At 37.4% G+C, this 19,115-nt stretch overlaps 1 protein-coding gene across 1 annotated transcript in view; it reads left to right on the top strand.

Annotated features, from left to right (window-relative positions):
• Positions 1-1,865: 1,865 nt before the first annotated feature.
• smg6 (SMG6 nonsense mediated mRNA decay factor) overlaps positions 1,866-19,115 on the top strand; it is a 20,821-nt gene continuing 3,571 nt past the window's right edge. Inside the window, exons 1-11 of the mRNA XM_037687942.1 lie at positions 1,866-1,975; positions 4,994-7,322; positions 7,448-7,640; positions 8,417-8,527; positions 8,716-8,822; positions 9,872-9,950; positions 10,722-10,832; positions 13,123-13,338; positions 16,419-16,480; positions 16,607-16,752; positions 17,054-17,167. Of these exons, the coding sequence (XP_037543870.1) occupies positions 1,885-1,975; positions 4,994-7,322; positions 7,448-7,640; positions 8,417-8,527; positions 8,716-8,822; positions 9,872-9,950; positions 10,722-10,832; positions 13,123-13,338; positions 16,419-16,480; positions 16,607-16,752; positions 17,054-17,167 (3,559 nt within the window). The 5' untranslated portion in view covers positions 1,866-1,884. The remainder of the gene's footprint in view (positions 1,976-4,993; positions 7,323-7,447; positions 7,641-8,416; positions 8,528-8,715; positions 8,823-9,871; positions 9,951-10,721; positions 10,833-13,122; positions 13,339-16,418; positions 16,481-16,606; positions 16,753-17,053; positions 17,168-19,115) is intronic.

Genomic DNA, 19,115 nt, shown 5'->3' with positions numbered 1-19,115 from the left:
ATCATTGGTCATACCAGTGTATTACTATTTCAGTGGCTAGCACAAGTAGTGACATCAGCAGCAGCTAGCTGTAGCACTTTCCAAACAGTGCTCTCTGTTTTGTTGCTAATAGTGCTAGCTCCAGGATTAGCTCAGTCTTCTGAAAAAAACAAAACCTAACAAACAGTGTATCCAAATTTGACAACGATGTAAACATTTTAAAAACTAACATTTTCATGAACTGCTCTGACATTTTTAAGAACGGAGTTGTTTTAATTCAGCAGCTTTTTACTTTGGTTTTTGCTCCAGTTCAGACTGGTTGGCTTGTCCAGCCAGTCAGAACAAATCTCTATTTCTCCAAAGTGAGGCTATTAAAGGAATCAACCCCACTTGAAAAGATCTGAACTATCCCTTTAATGATGAAATAGTAAAAATAAACAAATACATAAATTGTACTTTTTATTTTCCAGCGTACCTGCATTGTTTTGCTCCTTGAGATTTATTTTCTTCCTAAGCCTGTAAAGTACCTACTGACTGGTAAAATATGCAAATCAACAATTTATTAAAATGAATGTTTACAACACAAGTGGATTATTTTCACTATATACATCCAGTGAACCGAGCATTTATGTTGAATAATTTAGAGATATGATGATGTAACTTATCTTGAACTTCTGGATGTAGAATCCTTTATGAGAGACTATAGGAAGGATAAAATCTCTCAGGCCTTTAATTAAGGGTTGCTATGGAAACGAAGCTACTTTCTTAAACATCAGCCACACAGTCTTCATCAATGCTTTCATTTCCAGCTCATATAGGCATACATACTTATGCATGCATACAGCTTCCTTCCAAATCATTTCACTACTGAATGATGACTGGAAGACAGATAAAATAAGAGATAGAACAAGAACATAGTGCTCTGCATTAATAAATTATAAAATCTTTTCAAAGTTTAAGAAGAAAGTTGGTTGTTGCCAATCCAAAATGGAAACTACGAGTTAAACTTAGATCACATAAACAACCCTGACATCTAGTGGACACTGTATAGAATTCATACATATTAGATTCTTTCAGTCTGTTTATGTAATTTACCTTTAAAGGTGCTTCCTTAGGCCTTTGGATTATGGCCTACTTAATAAGTTACATAACTAAACTTTGAATTTAAGTTTGTACAATTTCTCAAATTGTGAAAGAGGTCACGAAAAGAACAAAACATATTGAGCACAAATAATTTTAAACCAAACCTCAGGTCTAACTGGAAAAATAATAAAACGAGTGTTGTTAACACAGTCAACGTCCAAGTTTCTTTATTTGTATTACAACATTGTATTACAACTCAATTTTACACCCATTCACCCAGAACAGCAATAGCGTAAGAGACACCACAATACAATAAAACATTATGTGGCAGGCAGATAAAGAAATAATATTTTATAAACTTCTTGCTTTAATGATAATTATTGTTTCAATGTATTTTAAACTAGTGCTTCTTGACTTGAATAATTAATTTTGTAATATTTGTTAAAAGTGAAGTGAATGTTTTGACTTTTCATAATTATAAAAATATACAGATTAAAAAACAAAGTATATTTTATATTCAGTACATACTACACATTTAAACAAATACAAAGTAGATGGTTCTGTCAGAAGATATTAAAAAAAAAAAAACAGAGCCACAAGAGAAAGTGGACCAGTCATTTCAAATATATATAATAAAATTTTGAATTAATTATTTCATTATTTTTTGGACGTTTTATTTACATAGAACATTGATTGTGTGATGCTTAAAGCATTTTTAATGAAACTGTACTACATTACCCAGCAGTCTTCGCTACAACATCATTCGATATTAAAATTTGTCCAGTTGGGCCACCGTAGTTGTTATGTTAGTGGGAGTCTAAGATGGCGAACGAACTGGCTAGAGTGCGAATCTCAGCTGCGGAACTACGAGCTGAAGCTTCGTATTCAGCCAACATTACCAACTGTGTGAAAGGTGAGGGGGTCTGAATTGTATGTTTGGAATACGCTTGGAAAAAGTTACTAATTTAAAGTGAAACTACAAAACAAGTTGGCGGAAAGTGACGTACGGACTGAGTTGCTAAGTTTGTAAGCAGCTAATGTTAGCGACGAGCATTGTGCCTGTTTTGCGCTGAGTTTGTTTCACTCCTTTTCTCGTTTTAAACCAAGCTAAACTGAGTTTAACCATCCTCCACTTAAATGTTGTGTTTTTCCTTTCTCGTATCACTTGTTTTATTTAACCTTGTTCTGTTTAAGCGCCACAAAACTCAAAAAGTGTGCCCTTGTTAGTTATAAAATTGAACGTGTAGCCCCATAGTGGCTAAAATAAACGTTTGACGTTACCAAGTTTAACATTACTTTATTATCAAAAAGAACAAACAGTGTTCGTATGAAAAAAATCTTACTTTTAATTGTCAAAAATGCAAGTTTTCATATTTTCACCCGAGTATTATTCTCTCTTACAGAACTGTTCTTCCAAATATCCTGCCTGCGTTTTAACTTGTCAATGATTTACTTATTTTTAAATCAAATCCAGGTACACTTGTTTTCAGTTAACCTTTAAAGGCTTACTAATTTAAAATGTTTGGTCATGTCAGTTTTTTTTTTTTTTTTTGTAGAGCATATTTTAAACAATGCAAGTTTTACTGAAGTGCTGTACAAATAAATACGTCAATTTTCCAAGCAAAGTTATGCATAAGACACAAAATAATCAATTTTATTCATACAATTTAAAAGTGAAAATAAAAAGGAATGGATAAAAGATCATAGGTTGAATTAACTTGTCAGATCTTACTAGTGTCATATGCTAAATAAAAGACTCTTTTTAGTAATGTTTTGAAGCTATCCAAAGTTGTTCTTATTTTAATTTATGTTTTTGTGTGGACTGGTAGTGACACAACTCCAAAATTACTTCTGCATTCAAGTTTGGTTTGTGAAACATCTAAGAGCATGTGCGTCTTTGACTTGAGAGTTCTTGCAACTATCAACAATTTCAATTTTAACTTGTGACAAGTGGAAAATAATAGATTGAGGTCAATACGGGTGTTTTTATGATCATGTTTCTCACTCCTGTTAAAATGATGAGCTGGCACATTTTGTACCATTTGCCAAGAGGTGACTGACCTAAACCTACAAAAAAGGATTGTGATCTAAACAAGAATATTGGGATAGGAAAACACTTGGATTCCTTAGAGAATCAATTTACTATCAATGGTAACAGCTGACTGTGCTACATATAAAAAGGTAAATTTTTGTGGTTCCTATCAGCATGGTGAGCCTATGCATCAGTGGCTAAGATGCTTAAAAAAAACAGGTAACCTTTCAGATATTGGAACCGTGTCGCACACTTAACGGCAGGTGGGTGTTTAACATTGGCAGACAGTGGTTCATCATAATGAACTCCACTTAAAATGTTGCTACTGTTAAAAGAACAGAAAAGTGACACTTTAAAAAGCAACTTACCTGTAGGAGTTGTCATACTTGTCAGGGCAGAGGAGCTACACCAGAATGAGCAGATTTGCAGTGCTGGTAGACAACTTTCTATCTGCTTTCACTCTTGCATGTCTTTTTTAGCATATTACACCAGGGATTTCTGTTACCATTGTTAATCTTATTGTACTTTACATTTTACCTTTCTTAGTGCATATACAGTTAAGGAAACGTGCGTAACAGTTTTACATTATTAGATTCATATAAATATTTAACTTTTAGCAGATAAACTTGATAGAATTAAAAAATGGTTGTCAATTAAGTGTGCACAGTAGATCTTGATACTTCTAGAGCAGGGGTGTCAAACTCACTTAGAAAATGGGGCCAAAATTAAAATCTTTTTCAAACTAAGCACCGATTTCAGAAACTACATTAACTCAAATCAGATGCCCAACATATTTTCTTGGTCACAGGTTCCTCAACAAATGTTTGATTGGTCTCATTTGATGTTCTCTGTTGTGCTTTTGACATGATTATCAAAGATTACTAAAAAAAAAAAAATTCAAGATACAAAGGTATTTCACATTTCACATATCATCTTGGGGGCCAGATAAGATGTCAGCGAGGGCCGCATTTGGCCCCCGGGCCTTGACTTTGACACATATGTTCTAGAGTATATCAGCCTTCACCAGTGGTATGTAATAGGCCTGTCATGATAAACAATAAATCAAGTAATCGCTTGACAAATGAAAATTATGGACCTCATTTTCATTTATCAGCTTTATTGTTTCTTCATGTCTCTCTCTTTCTACTGAAGACACTGCTCAACTCTGGTGCTCTTCACTGACCCCTCCCTTTCTCTTTTCTCTTTAAAATCTGTTTTAACCGTCCAAAATGTTTTTGGATCATTAAAAGCAGCTAAGCTGAGAAGCTAAGCTACAAGCTAAGCTAACAGGCTGACCTTGGGGGAAAAAACCTCCATCTTGTCAAAGTTCCAAAATTCACGGTTGAAACCTGTGCCTTTGTGTAAAAGTTGTTTGTCTGCAAAAAGAAGTTGAGAACTTGTTTACTGATTTATTTATTTTTTTGTTATCAAAAGCTTTGTGTGACAAATGCTATGCTAAAAACCAAACACTCAAACCACACTGAGCGTCCGCCATGTTGAGAACGGAAAAACAGGAACGAGAGACAGCCCATGTCACATCAAGGGGCCTCCGTCCCATTTTTCTTAGAGACACGATGCGCGCTTCCTCACTATCCATCCTTCAGTTCAGTCATACTGTCATCTGGTGGTCAAAAAAAGGCACTAGATACAAAACAAATTAACCAATGTTTCTTCTTAAATTTGTAATTATTGCCAAATTTCAAACTATATTATCATTTATCGCAATAATTTCTGAGACAATTAATTGCCCAGTAAAATTTGTTATCGTGACAGGCCTAATATGTAATAAAAATTGTACTCGCCAAAAAATAAGAAATTAATTGATGCTGCAAATGAATACTCAAATTTAAACTTTTGTGTTGATTACATTTTCCTTAATTATCTTGTCACTTTTTGCAGAGGAGCAACAGGAACCTGATGCTCACAAGCAACATAAAAACCGTGAAGTAAAACGTCCTGATCTGCAACGTTACCAACCGGCATCTGGACACGGACGGCGTCGTCGGGACAGCGAGGAAGGAGAGAGTGGTCCAAATGATCCACTACAAGCTAAAGTACAACAGTCTGATGGATCGTCTCAGAGTGAGAAAATGAAAGTTTCTAAAAATGCTTTAGAAAGACAGGAATGCACAGACAGTGGGTCAGTTATGAAAAAAAAGGAAGAAGACCGAAAGAGAGGTGATGGCGGTAATGTCCGTACTAAAACAAATGCACATGAAAAGAAAGTGCTTGGTGAAAATGACCGAGAACATCAAGAAACTGCTGGAGCTCTTAAACCTACAAAGAAATCCCGCAAACCTGACCGAGAGTTTTACCAGCCTGGGAGCCGGAGGAATAACCTGGGAAAGGACTTTGGTGTTGTGGATAAACCACCTTCTAGAAATCAAGAGCAAAACGCTGAGCCAGAATCACACTTGAGTACAGAGACAAGGGAGGGGAAGGGGAATGAAAACAAATCTGTATCCAAGCAAGGCGGAAAAGATAAAACAAGAGCTGTTCAGGAGACCGTAACATTGTGTAATCGCAATGAAGACACTAGAGAACAAGGACGTCAAAATGTGAGAACACCTCTACTTCCTGTTGATGCTTCAGTAGACAAAGTTACAAGCAAAGTTGAAAAACTCAATATAAAAGAGAAAGGTAAAACGGAGCATGCAAATAAAGATAGAGGGGAGAAAAGCCATAAAGAAAGGCGAGGTCAAGCTGAAGAAACCAAAGATGAAGAAAGAACAGATAAGAAAGACAAGGGAAACTGCAGAAGAAAAGAAGTGGAAAGACAAAAAGAGAAGAATCTTGAATCCAAAAGAGGAGATGAAGCAGGTCGTGATGAAAAAAACAACCAGAGAAAACCGGAGAAGGAGAAAGACCAGAGAGCTCCAGATGCAGATGGAAGAAAAAATGAGAAGCCTAAAGAAACTCACCAAAACAAAAGAAAAGATAAATGCAGAGAAAACAGAAAAATAAATGACAGCAGTTGCAGGGATGGGGAGAAAGCTGCCAAAGTGGACAGCAACTTAGACAAGGCTGCAGGACAAGGTGATCAGTACAGATCTAATGTGAACAACAGCACACCTTCCTCAAAACGCTATTCAAAATCAGATGTCCGACACTTGCGGAACAGAACGTACAGCAGTAGCTCAGCTAGTAGTGTGACCAGCCAGGATGATCCCAGGCGGCAAATGGACACGGAAAGTGCCAAATGGCCATGTCGTGACACAGGCCAAAAAAAGAAAGATGGGATTGACAACAACGAGGAGAAAAGGAGACACTTGAAAAGCTGGACAAGCAACAAGGATTCATCCTCAGAATCACTGGACAGGACTGGGATGTGTGACAGAGACGAAGACAAGAGGCGACGGCGGAGGAGACGAGTCGGGGAGGAAGAAACAAGTATAGGAAGGCAAAAAGAGGAAGGGAGGACACCGAAGTCTAACAAAGGTGGAGGTCGGGGAATCCTAAGGGTTTCTTTAGAAAAAAAGTCTGGTACCTCATCACACAGTGGGGATGCACAGAATTGCAAGCAAGCACTAGCTCCTCGTGGCAGAGGTGGGATCTTGGTGCTTCCAACTCGTACAGACATCTCCAGTTCACCTGAGGTGGGACAAAGGCTTCTTTCTGGTGGATTCAGGGGAGGAACAGCTGGCAGAAGTAGAGGAGGCCGAGGCGGCGGAGTAAGACGACTCTGGGATCCCAATAACCCAGATCAGAAACCTGCTCTTTCTAGCACTCAAGCCTCGCAGTATTCATCTCTCAAACAGCCTGTGTGTCTGCAGACAGGGGCTGGATATGGACAACTTCACTTTCTGGACACAGATGATGAGGTAGCAGGCAGTCCTCCTGTGACACAAGGAGAACAGCAGGCAGCTGCTATGGCTTACTACAAATTCCAAAACTCTGACAACCCCTACTGCTATCCTGTGTCCAACACTAGCCCACATAATACCACCAGCCCACGCTACCCATATCCTTATAATATAGGAACGTACCAAATGGCTCACCCTAATGGCATATACCCAGGCCCCGGTCCATTCTGTGGGGGTTACAGGGGAGCAGGTTATTCTCAGCCAGGCGCGGGAGGTGGGCTGACATTTGAAGAAGCGGAGCAACAAACCAGAGGGGAACTGGGGAGGCTGCTGAAGGCTGCTGATGCACATGAGCTTCAGCTCAGCAATCTTCTCTCCAGGGACAGACTGAGTGCTGATGGACTGGATCGCATGCCCCAACTCAGGTAAGCATTTACCAGTTTTTGTCAGTGCTTTCTGCATTTTCTCCTCTATTCTGTAGCATTTATTTGTTTATTAACCTTTTGTGACTGGAAATAAATACAAATTTTACTTTTGAACCTTTTTCAAGATTGGACCTTTTGGGACTGTACGAGCGGATCATCTTGATAGACATCGAGTTTTCTGACTCCCAAAACGTGGATCAGGCTTTGTGGAAGAATGTGTTTTACCAGGTCATAGAGCGCTTCCGGCAGCTGCTCAAAGACCCTGCGTATGATAACATCCCTGATATCAGGAACATGCTGCTCACACTCCTGGATGAGGTAAGAAACATGAAACATTTGGACAAGCTAGAATAACAAACTGCTTAGTAGTTTTGTCTTTAAATACTTAAAATTACTTAATTCCTTTGATCTGTTAAAATGTCGTTGTTGTTTTTTTAATCACTTCTCCTAAAACGTATTGTTCATTATGTGAATATGTGCAGGGTGTTATTTATATTGTTGATGTACAAGCAAAAAAGTATCTAAATTTTTGTTTAATAACATTTTTTTTCCACTTTAATTTTATTAACAGTTTCAGTGATAGATAACATTTCAAGACGTATATCACAGACATTTTCCAGATTATGATAGCCTAAGCAGGCCTCTATTTACCATATTAAAAAAATAAGATGTGAACATCCAAAAGAAATATATAAAATAAAAACAATCTGTTGCAGGTTTCTAGGGTCTAGAGATTCCTCTGTTAGTGGTGTTGAATTTCCTCATGTCTTTTTTTGGGTGTCATACTGTGTCCATTTTTCCCACTTATTCATAAAAATATCTTCTTTTAGTCTAAGAATGAAAGTCATTTGTTCCTTCTCATAAATTTCCCTAACAGTATTCAGCCACTGTTGTATGGAGGGAGCAGATGTCTGGTACCAGTTCTTTATTATAGCTTTTTTACAGGCATTTAACAGGTTTAAAAACATTTTTAAGTGTAATGACATCATAATAACCATGGCAAGATTTGAATGCAAGGAGTGTTTTTAAATGCTAATCATTTCAGTAAGAATGACAAGTTATACTTTTTTTTCTTTTCAATGTCTGTTTTCCAGGGAGCACTGTTCTTTGACACACTGCTTCAGAAGCTGCAGACTGTGTACCAGTTCACATTAAAGGACTACATGGATGGTATAGCTATCAGGGCTCGTCCGTTACGCAAAACGGTACATCAACACCACTTGTACTTTGTGTTCTTAACCTGTAGTCAAAGTTGTAATGCAGTATTCTAAACCAATCAATTTATAGTTAATACACTTGCAGTCATTATTGCAAAAAATAATATAATATCTTGCTTTTTTCCCTCTACAAACACAATTAATTGTTTTTTTTATGTGTGATTTGGGATTTTTAGGTAAAATATGCACTTATTAGTGCGCAGCGCTGTATGATTTGTCAGGGAGATATTGCACGGTATCGGGAACAAGCCACTAATTCTGCCAACTATGGCAAGGCCCGCAGGTAAGCTGTCGTTTCAGGAGGGTTGCAATTGGCCCTTTAAGTCTTAAATTGTTAATTGCAACAAAACTCACATTAAAATATTTTTCATAATGTATGGAACTAAGGCTATTTCTGTTATTTGGTTGGCATTCATTGCAGTTCATACACATAACATACACACTAGCAGATGTTGATGAATACGGTTAGCTGCTGCTATAGTGTAGCCAATCACAAAAAGTTTTTTTTGTTTGTTTTTTTTTACCAGAAAAACCTGAATCTGCTTAGTAGTTGACACTGGTTTAAAACACTGAATGCTACACTCCCCGTTGCCTTTGTTGGACGTGACTTAATTTGACAGCGACAGAAGAAGCAACCAAACAAACAAAAATAACCACAAAACTGTTTTGATCTTAGTCTTAAAATTCAATACTAAGTGGCCTTAAAAGCAAACATGAGAATCTGTCTGTTTTGACTTGACCTGCAGAAACCATATGCTACAGTTTAGTTTTTGTTTTTTTTGTGAAGTTTAATTTTAGATTAGTAGGTTAAAATGGATGTTTCTGAACGAGTTGTTAGGTTAGCATCATATCCTCATTACGTTTGAGTCCAAGAGGAAACAATCAGATCAAGCCTTATTTTTGCAAATGATTTTACATGTTTACCTTTCACTAGACAAACTTATATTTTATGTAGATTCGTTACACATTGAGAGAAGTATTTCAAGTTAATCAGCTGATTAGGGTGTGACACCAGGAGTTTCCAACATGAACCTCTTCACAATATTAACATTTTCTGAGACGCTGAATTTTGTTTTTTCATTATTTTTAAGCCATATTCATCAAAAACACGAGACAAAAAGGCTTGAAATATTTCGCTCTGTGCCTATTTTGTATATTAATCTATTTTTATATTTTATTTTATACACGAGTTTCATTTTCTGAAATGTTTGACAAAAAAAATCTAACTCTTTCACGAAATTCAAATTTTTTGAGATGCACTTGTAGTGTAAACTGAAAATGCTTTTTTTTAATTTTGACACGTCATGACTTTGTACTTTGAATTTATCTTAGCTGGTACCTGAAAGCCCAGCAGATTGCTCCCAAAAATGGACGACCGTATAACCAGCTGGCTCTGTTAGCAGTTTATACAGTAAGTGACTGAGAATACCATATTTGAATGTTATCCTGTTTTTAAATTGACGTTTTGAGCTTCAAGTTATTTACATTTTAAATGTGAGTGCTGGTGGTGGTGGATCTCAGTGTTAACTTGGCATCATTAGTTAAACGTTTGTGATACACCAGCATTTTGAATGTCATAATCTAGAGTAACAACAAGGTAAAGAAATATGATTTGTGCCAAGAATACCCTGTGGATTGTGGTTAATTATAGTTAATTTGTCACCAATCCAGCGGCAGTATTGCAAATATTACACCACCTGAAAATACCAGGAAGCAGATTCAGATTTTAGAAGTTGTAAAAAAACAAAAAGAAGTAGCTCATAACAAACAGTCTAGCACATGCATTTTAAAATATTATGCTTCTATGTTTGCATGAGGATGATAACTGATAAAACAAGAACAGTGGCATTTATGGATTTTTATTTGATTATTTTGCCTCTGTCAGAAACACCTGTGTTATTTGTTGATTTTCCAGTGGTTGTACGTATTATATTAGCCCAGTGTGATCATTTTCTGGGGCGCTAACAGTATTCAATAATGTCATTAATTCTGTTTGTACTGTACCAGCGTTAAAAGGTCAGTGTAAAAGCTCTATTAGGTAAATGGGTCTAGCCTTTTTATGATTGATTATTTTGCATCAAGACTTGGAACAAATGAAAAATACACTAGTATGAGTAATGATTTGTCAGTATCCACCCCAATTTTTTTCCCTCTTTGCTCTTTTCTAATCTCTAATCTACAGAAGCGGAAGTTAGATGCTGTATATTATTATATGCGCAGTTTGGCAGCCTCCAACCCCATTCTGACTGCGAAGGAGAGCCTGATGAGTTTGTTTGAAGAAGCCAAGCGTAAGGTAAGGGACGCATTTTGTGTCAGCTGACTTTGGACAAGACCCTGGTTCTAACATAAATCCACGTCTCTAACTGTGGCACAAACAGAAAACATTCACACAGGACAGTTGGGCTCAAGCTACAGAAAAGTGGTTCAATAAACCAGTTGTTCCCAACTCTGGTCCCTGAGGAACACCATCCTGCATGGTTTAGTTGTTTCTCTGCTCAAACACATCTGATTTGAATAAATGGGTGATTAACAGACTTCTGCAGCACTTGAGGAAGTAACTAATTCACTGAATCAGGTGTGTTAAAGCAGAGAAACGACTAAAACATGCAGGATGGCGTTCCTCAAGGACCACGGTTGGGAACCACTGCAGCAAACAACAATTTGTTTTCACACAAGTTCAAGGTTAAAATAGGAGCTGGAAACTTGAAAATTATGTTTATTGGGTTGTTTTTAATATTTAAAAGCTGCAATTTTAATTAAAATGCTTAAAAATGTAAATTCAATGCGATTTTAAACTAAATTGGTTTCTGATTTATTAGGTAACCTTTCAGATTAATAAACAGTTTCACTGTTGCGTCTAGTCCAGACGACTCAGAAATATTACCTGCCACTCCGAATCTGTGCCTGTGGTTTGTATATTCTGCTAATAAATAAATACAACTTAAAAGGCTCAAGAAAACGCCTATCTTCATGAACTACCAAAGCACTTGTATCTTATATTGCTGATATTTTTAATAAAAATATAAAAAATAGGAGTCGCAAGTCAATTTATTTCGTATTAGCACAGACATTTTGTTTATAATGCTAAGTGCACCCAAAGAAAAGTGGCACATTCTGAAACTTTGTTTTCCTTAAATTTCTCACCTTTTGTAAATATTCTGATAAATTTTAGTTTGTCTTAAAATACCGTATTTCATGAAATGAGCAGGAAAAATCTAAATATAAATGCACATTTTGAAGAACTTATTTATTGCTACAATAAAGGGACGGAAAAGGCTGAAAGTTTGTCTTGAAAATTCTTAAAGTGTCTGAATTAGTTTTTGAGGAGGGTGTAAGAAGCCTGCACGTCTGAGTTCAGATCTTAACCTCACTGAGGATCTTTTTGTAACTTTGAACAAAAAAATAATTGTTGTAATCTTACTGCAAGTCTGCTACAGCAAATGTGTCAGTTAAAAAAATGAAAGAAAGACCAGTCTCACATTTGGACACCTTTTTGTTTAATGCATGACTTTGTTTTGGGTTTTTGTTGTTTTCATTTGGCTGTAAATTATATCAGGAGAACGTAATTGGACCAGAAGTTTTAACAAATGTGTTTAATGAATAGAACTGGTTTTACAACACAGTTATATATTATTGCATGACTATTCTATGCTCATGTGGTTCTAGTTGAGAATTAAGAATTTGTTTAATGAATGATCTTATTTACTTGGCTATTTATCTTTACAATGAGCTATTTATCAGGGGAATCCGGCTCAAAGGACCAAATATGTTCGATAAATAAATTACCCTTTCATCATCTCATTTATCAAATAAGCCACACTGCAGATACAAGATTTTTCAATCCAGTTTTACTCCTTGTAAAGGGAGTGGTAGGAGGGAGTGGTGGCACATAGGTTAGAGAAGATGGGCCTGTGGTCGGAAGGTCGCTGGTTCCACTCCTGTTACCAACAATATAAAAAATGTGGGCGGGATAGGAGAAGCACCGACACCTGCCTCCATCCTTATTTGCCCCACTCTGGACCCTTGAGCAAGGCCCTTAATCTGCTTCCCCAGGTGCCCTAGATATCAGCTCTCTGCTCAACACGTGGGGCTGTGGTAGCTTGGTGGGCTGTGGTTGCGTCAGGAAGGGCATCTTGCGTAAAAACAATTGTTACGTCTTCATGAGACTTGGTTCACTGTGGCGACCCCTGAAGAATGGAGCAGCCGAAAGAAGAAGGAAAAAAGGGGGCAGCAGAGTTTCTTACACAGATGTTTCATGAAGCTCTCGTCGTAAGGTCTGCCCACAGGCAGTATAAAGAAGTGTCTATTTATAATGCTCATCAGGCAGAGGACGAGTCAAAACAACCTCTGCTTTTCAGCTTAGAGACCTTGAAGTTTATCAGGTGCACAGGCTCCGTGCTCCTGCAGGCTCCTCTCTGTTCAGACAAAACGGCTCTAACTCACACACATGGTTCTACTTCAATTTAACGTTAGTAAGTGATAACATCCATGACGTTCACATCAATTCCCCTGACACTATTGTTACATCCACACTTGAGGCAGAAGATATGCTTCTTGTTTACACATCCTTTTTTCTCTCATAGGCAGAACAGCTTGAGCGAAAAAAGAGGCAGGAGTATGAAGGTGGGTCTCAAGGTCCATTGGTAAGAAGGAGAGGGAGAGGGAATGACGGAGCCCGTGTAGAGGTTTGGATCCGGCCCAGTGGACAAACTACATCATCTTCTTCACAGAGAGGAGGCAGTGAGTCCAGCAGAGACTCTGAACAGGACGGAGAGCTGGGCAGTCTCAGTGCTACTGACGTAAGAGCTCTTTCTTGTCTTTCATTCTCACAAAGTCTCATGATTCATGTTTCTTTCTATATGTACACTTGAAGAACCCATTTTGATTGTACATTTACAAATATCTATCGATCGACCGAACGATCGACCGACAACAATCACACCTGATTTCACATGACTCAAATCATACCATATACTTTTTTCTACATGCAAAATTCACATCCGTTTTCCTAATTTTAATCTTTAAACAGTTTCAAACAGTGATTTAATTACATTTAACAACGCATCTGAGCACACTTCTCAGGATCACTTTCTCAGGATCTTGGCATGGTATCTCTGTGCGTTCAAAATGCCATCAATAAAATGTACCTGTGTTCGTTGTCCATAACATACGCCTTCCCATACCATATCCCCACCAAGGGCCACTCGATTCACAAAGCTGCCGTCAGCAATCTGCTCACCCACACAATGCTATACATCTATAGATATATATATATATATATATATATACACAGTGCAGCTTTATGTCTACAAACAATGTGCTCAGATGCGTTGTTAAATGTAATTAAATCACTGTTTGAAACTGTTTAAAGATTAAAATTAGGGAAACGGATGTGAATTTTGCATGTAGAAAAAAGTATATGGTATGATATTTGAGTCATGTGAAATCAGGTGTGATTGTTGTTAATGCAACAGAGTTGTATTTATACTGAACAAAAATATAATTGCAACACTTTTGTTTTTGCTCCCATTTCTCATGAGCTGAGCTCAACAATCTAAGACTTCTATGTACACAACTGGCTCTTTTTTCTCTACTATTGTAAATGGTAAATGGACTGTACTTATATAGTGCCTTTCTATCTTATTTCAAGATACTCAAAGCGCTTTACACTATAATCTGTGTCCTCATTTACCCATTCATATAGCACTCTGCTAGATCTCTACAAAACTAATTGAACAAATCATTCTAATGAGACTAATCAGTGCTTTAGCTCACATTCATACACTGATGGGACACACATCAGAGGCTATGAGGGATTCAATGTCTAGCCCAGGGACACTTCGGCATGTGACTGCTGGTGGATTCAAACCCCCAACTCTCGCATTGGAGGATGACTGCTCTAACCACTCAGCCACAGCCGCCCCTGATACCAATACCCAATACCAATGTTCAAAAAAATTGTGTAAATCTGTGTTGGTTATCACTTCTTTTCCAAGATAATTCCATCCACCTCACAGGTGTTGCATATCATGATACTGATTAGACAGCATGATTATTGCACAGGTGTGCCTTAGGCTGACCACAATAAAAGGCCACTCTAAACTGCAGTTTTCTCACGCAACACAATGCCACAGATGCCACAAGTTTCAAAAACCACCCACCCAGACAGCTGCTGTAACAATCGGTTTCCATAACCACAGACTGTCAGAAACGTCACAGGGAAGTTCATCTGCATACTTGTCATCCTCATCGGGGTCTCGACCTGACTGCAGTTTGTTGTAACCGACATGAATGGGTAAATGCTCACATTTGATGGTGTAAGGCATGTTGGAGAGGTGTTCTCTTCACGGATGAATCCCAGTTTACACTGGATAGTGCAGATGGCAGACTGCATGTATGGCGTTGTGTGGGTGAGCGGATTGCTGATGGCAGCTTTGTGAATCGAGTGGCCCTTGATGGGGTTATGGTATGGGAAGTTGTATGTTATGGACAACGAACACCGGTACATTTTATTGATGGCATTTTGAATGCAGAGATACCATGCCAAGATCCTGAGATCCGTTGTGCCATTTTATTCATGACCATCACCTCATGTTGCAGCACGATAATACACATGTTGCAAGATATGTACACAATTCATGGAAGCTAAAAAACATTTCAGTTCTTGCATGGTCAGCATATTCACCAGACATGTCCCCCATTGAGCATGTTTGAGATGCTCTGGATCAGCGTATAGGACAGCATCTTCCAGTTCCTGATGATATCCTATTGAAGAGGAGTGGACCAACATTCCACAGGAGACAACAACCTGATCAACTCTATGTGAAGGAGGCAAATCATGCTCATACCAGATACTGACTGGTTTTCTGACCCCCATGGACCCCCAATACAGTAAAACTGCACAGTTTAGAGTGGCCTTTTATTGTGGTCACCCTAAGGCATACTTGCACAATAATCATGCTGACTAATCGGCATCTTGATATGCCACACTTGTGAGCGGGATGGATTATCTTGACCAAGGCAAATAAAGGTTGAATGAAAGGCAAAGTTATTATTATTATTATCATTATTATTATTATTATTATTATTATTATTATTATTATTATTATTATTATCATTATCATTATTAACCTTTATTTAACCAGGCAAATCCCATTGAAATCACAGATCTCTTTTGCAATCGAGGCCTGAAGGAAGCCTAACATGCATGTTTTTGATTTGTGAGAGGAAACCGGAGTACTCGGAGAAAACCCACACAAGCACGAGAAGAACATGCAAACTCCACACAGAAAGACCCCAGCTCCAACTGGGGATTGAACCCAGGACCTTCTTGCTGTGAGGCAGCAGTGCTAACCACTGAGCCATCGTGCTGACAAATGGAGAAAAAAAAAGAGGCCTGTTATGTACGTAGAAAAAGTCTTAGATCTTTGAGTTCAGCTCATGAAAAATGGGAGCAAAAACAAGTGTTACATTTATATTTTAGTTCAGTATATGAACAGTGCAGCTGCTGGGTCGGTCCTACAGTTGACAGAATGGAAATACTATTTTATTATATATTATCAACATTTTAATATAAAAAATATGTTTAAAATATTTTTAGAATCTTATTAAAAACAAGCTCATGCACATTTTTGCCCAGTATTATTTATAGAGGCCTGAGAGTGTCTGTCCTTTTAGTTGATTTTCTTCCAGTTATATTTCAATCCTGGGAGCCTCTTAATGTTTATGTCAGCTCCAGACCTCTTCCTGGTCTTTGGCAGTGAATAATGACATGTCTCTTTCTGTCCTGTGCTGTTCCGGTGATTTTGTACCTGGATAAAATTATTACTAAAATGATTAATAGTTTTTTTTTGTCTGTCTTTGACCTGTTTTTCTACAGCTGAATAAGAGATTCATTCTTAGTTTCTTACATGCACATGGGAAGCTCTTCACTAAAGTGGGGTGAGCGCTGTCTGTTTACCAGCTTTTGTCTTTGTATACTGATGTGTTTCATAGAAGCACAGTAAAACGTTCCTGTGTTTGTTTTGGTGTGTGCAAGTTTTATTTTTATTTTTTTCTCCCACCCAGAATGGAATCGTTCCCTGCAGTGGCGAGTCGTGTTTTGCAGGAGTTCAGAACACTTCTTCAGCACGGCCCCTCGCTGCTGGGCTGTACAAACATGCTGCAGATTATCACCATCAACATGTTTGCCATACATAATGCACATGGCAGAGGTAAAATTGCACTCACAGAAAGACACTTAATTATAAATATCTTCAAATGTTAAACTGATTTATCTTAACACAAAGGAATACAAATGCATGGCTGGTCAATCTGCTTTCTTGATTTTTGTTTTGTTTAGTGTTTTTTTAATTAAAAAAAAAAAGTAGTAAAATTTACCTCCATTAAAAACTTTTTCTTCATCTGGTTGACTTAGTTTGAAGTTCAGTAGTCATGAAAACAAATTTAAAATGACTTCGAGTGCAATTTTTTTCCACCAAAGCCTCTGATGAAATATTGAAATGTCTCTGTCAGGTGAAGAAGATGATGTCCGTTCCGTTTTACTTGAACAAAGCACCTCTCTGGGCCTTGGCATGTTCGGCCTGCTGCTGCAACGATGCACGGAGCTTCTCAAAGAAACTCCTGCAGGTACGTGCTCAACAAATGCTACGTGAACTTGATCAGACCTGTTTCGTTTTATGCAGTTTATATCAACTGAAAACACTCATTAGACATTACCTGATTAGGTTGTTCTTTTCTTGTCAGCAGTTTTAACTTTGCATTTCCTACTGATTTATTAATAAAATAATAAAATTCAAGTGTTTGTTCATATGCATTAACCAAACTAGTAATAATTGTGCAAGTTTTGTATTGCAAAGTGATCCAAGTTCTGAGATTATTTGTAAAAACCGTTCAGTCTCTTCTTTATGCGTTAGGTCTCGAGTTTTTCACACTTTTTAAATTTCGTTTTACATGTAGAAAATAGGAGTGTCAAAGCAAATCATCTGTATGAATGTTATATTTCTGGTTTTGCCAATGAAATCAAAGGCACAGTGTAATTAAAACAAGGACCAGTACATTTGTTTTTATTATCGAATAGGGCATGTTTGTCAGTTTGTTTTCTGTGTCAGGTTAAGTCTGTTGTCTCAAATGGTTCAGTACCGTACTTTCCACCGTATAAGTCGCATCAGTCCAAAAATGTCTAATAAAGTGGGGAAAAAACAAATAAGTTGCTTCGTCGTATAAGTCACATCTATTATACGTCACCGCTGATGCGTTGCGTTAGTCATGCGTCACCGCTGACCACCCGGAAACGTGCGCCGGTGTTGTGCCAAAAATCGATTGGCTGCCAAATGGCGGACGCGGGAGCGTGCACGGAGGGCTTTTAACAAGAATGTAACAAGATTAACACTTCAAAACAATTATTTGTTTGCTCGAAATTATAGCAAAGATATGTCTCAGTTGAACTTTTCCTTAATAAATGCACTTTGACGGTCAAATCTGCTGCATTTTGCCTGGGCAGCACGGCAAAATGCTGCAGATTTGACGTTTGCTCCAGGAGTTCTGGAGCGAGACAAAGGTGGCTTGATATGGCAAGCCAAGTGTCTCATTAATAGCCACTTTTACCTATTAATGAGACACTTGGCTTGCCATATTGGTTGAGGGCCCTCTATCAGATGAAAATGTTAATGGTCAATATTTTCTATGTCAGAATGAATGAAATTGTCAGATCTCGGACAAAAATTGGGTTATAAATATGGGAAAAATCACAAGTTGCTTAGCTGTATACGTCGCAGGGCATGCAAATTTATGCAAAAAGGTGCGACTATACAGCGAAAATAAAGTATTTGTTTCTCTGGCATATTTTTGTTTCAGATATATATAAAAAAATACAAGCTTTATATGTTCCTGCCTCACATTGTGAAAAACATTCCAACAAAAGTCACACACGTGAAAGTCAAAGTCACTTTATTGTCAAAAACTGCAATATGTACAGGACATACACAGGATTGAAATTACATTCCTCTCAGACCCCGGTGCAACAAAACCATTTAACATTGCAACATTTAATAAACATAAGCATAAAATTAAATAATAAAAGCTTGATACTGTCTTAAATTGTACTATAGCGGTATAAAAAAATATTTTTTAAAGTATATCTATAAAAATAAAATGAAATGAAGTGAAGGTCCTGACATTGATATTTGTAGTGAGTGGCAAAGCAACATATGAAGTGAATGTACATAGTGTATGTATGAAGTCCTTGATATTGGTGTAGGTAAAGTGACATATGCAATAAGGTTAGTAAAAAAAATATATATCAACGGTAGTGTAATATAAGCAGTAGTGTGAATGTAAACGGTAGTGCAAATGTAAACAGTAGTGTGAATGTAAACAGTAGTAATAATATAAACAGTAGTGTGAATGTAAACAGTAGTGTGAATGTAAACACCTAGTGTGAATGTAAACACCTAGTGTGAATGTAAACAGTAGTGTGAATGTAAACACCTAGTATGAATATAAACAGTAGTGCGAATGTAAACAGTTGTGTGAATGTAAACAGTTGTGTGAATGTAAACAGTTGTGTGAATGTAAA

The sequence above is a fragment of the Nematolebias whitei genome, chromosome 14, assembly GCF_014905685.2.
Source record: "Nematolebias whitei isolate Nwh7 chromosome 14, NemWhi1, whole genome shotgun sequence".
Taxonomy (NCBI): domain Eukaryota; kingdom Metazoa; phylum Chordata; class Actinopteri; order Cyprinodontiformes; family Rivulidae; genus Nematolebias; species Nematolebias whitei.
The sequence above is the reverse complement of the archived record's forward strand: the minus strand, read 5'-3'. Positions and strand labels throughout refer to the sequence as shown.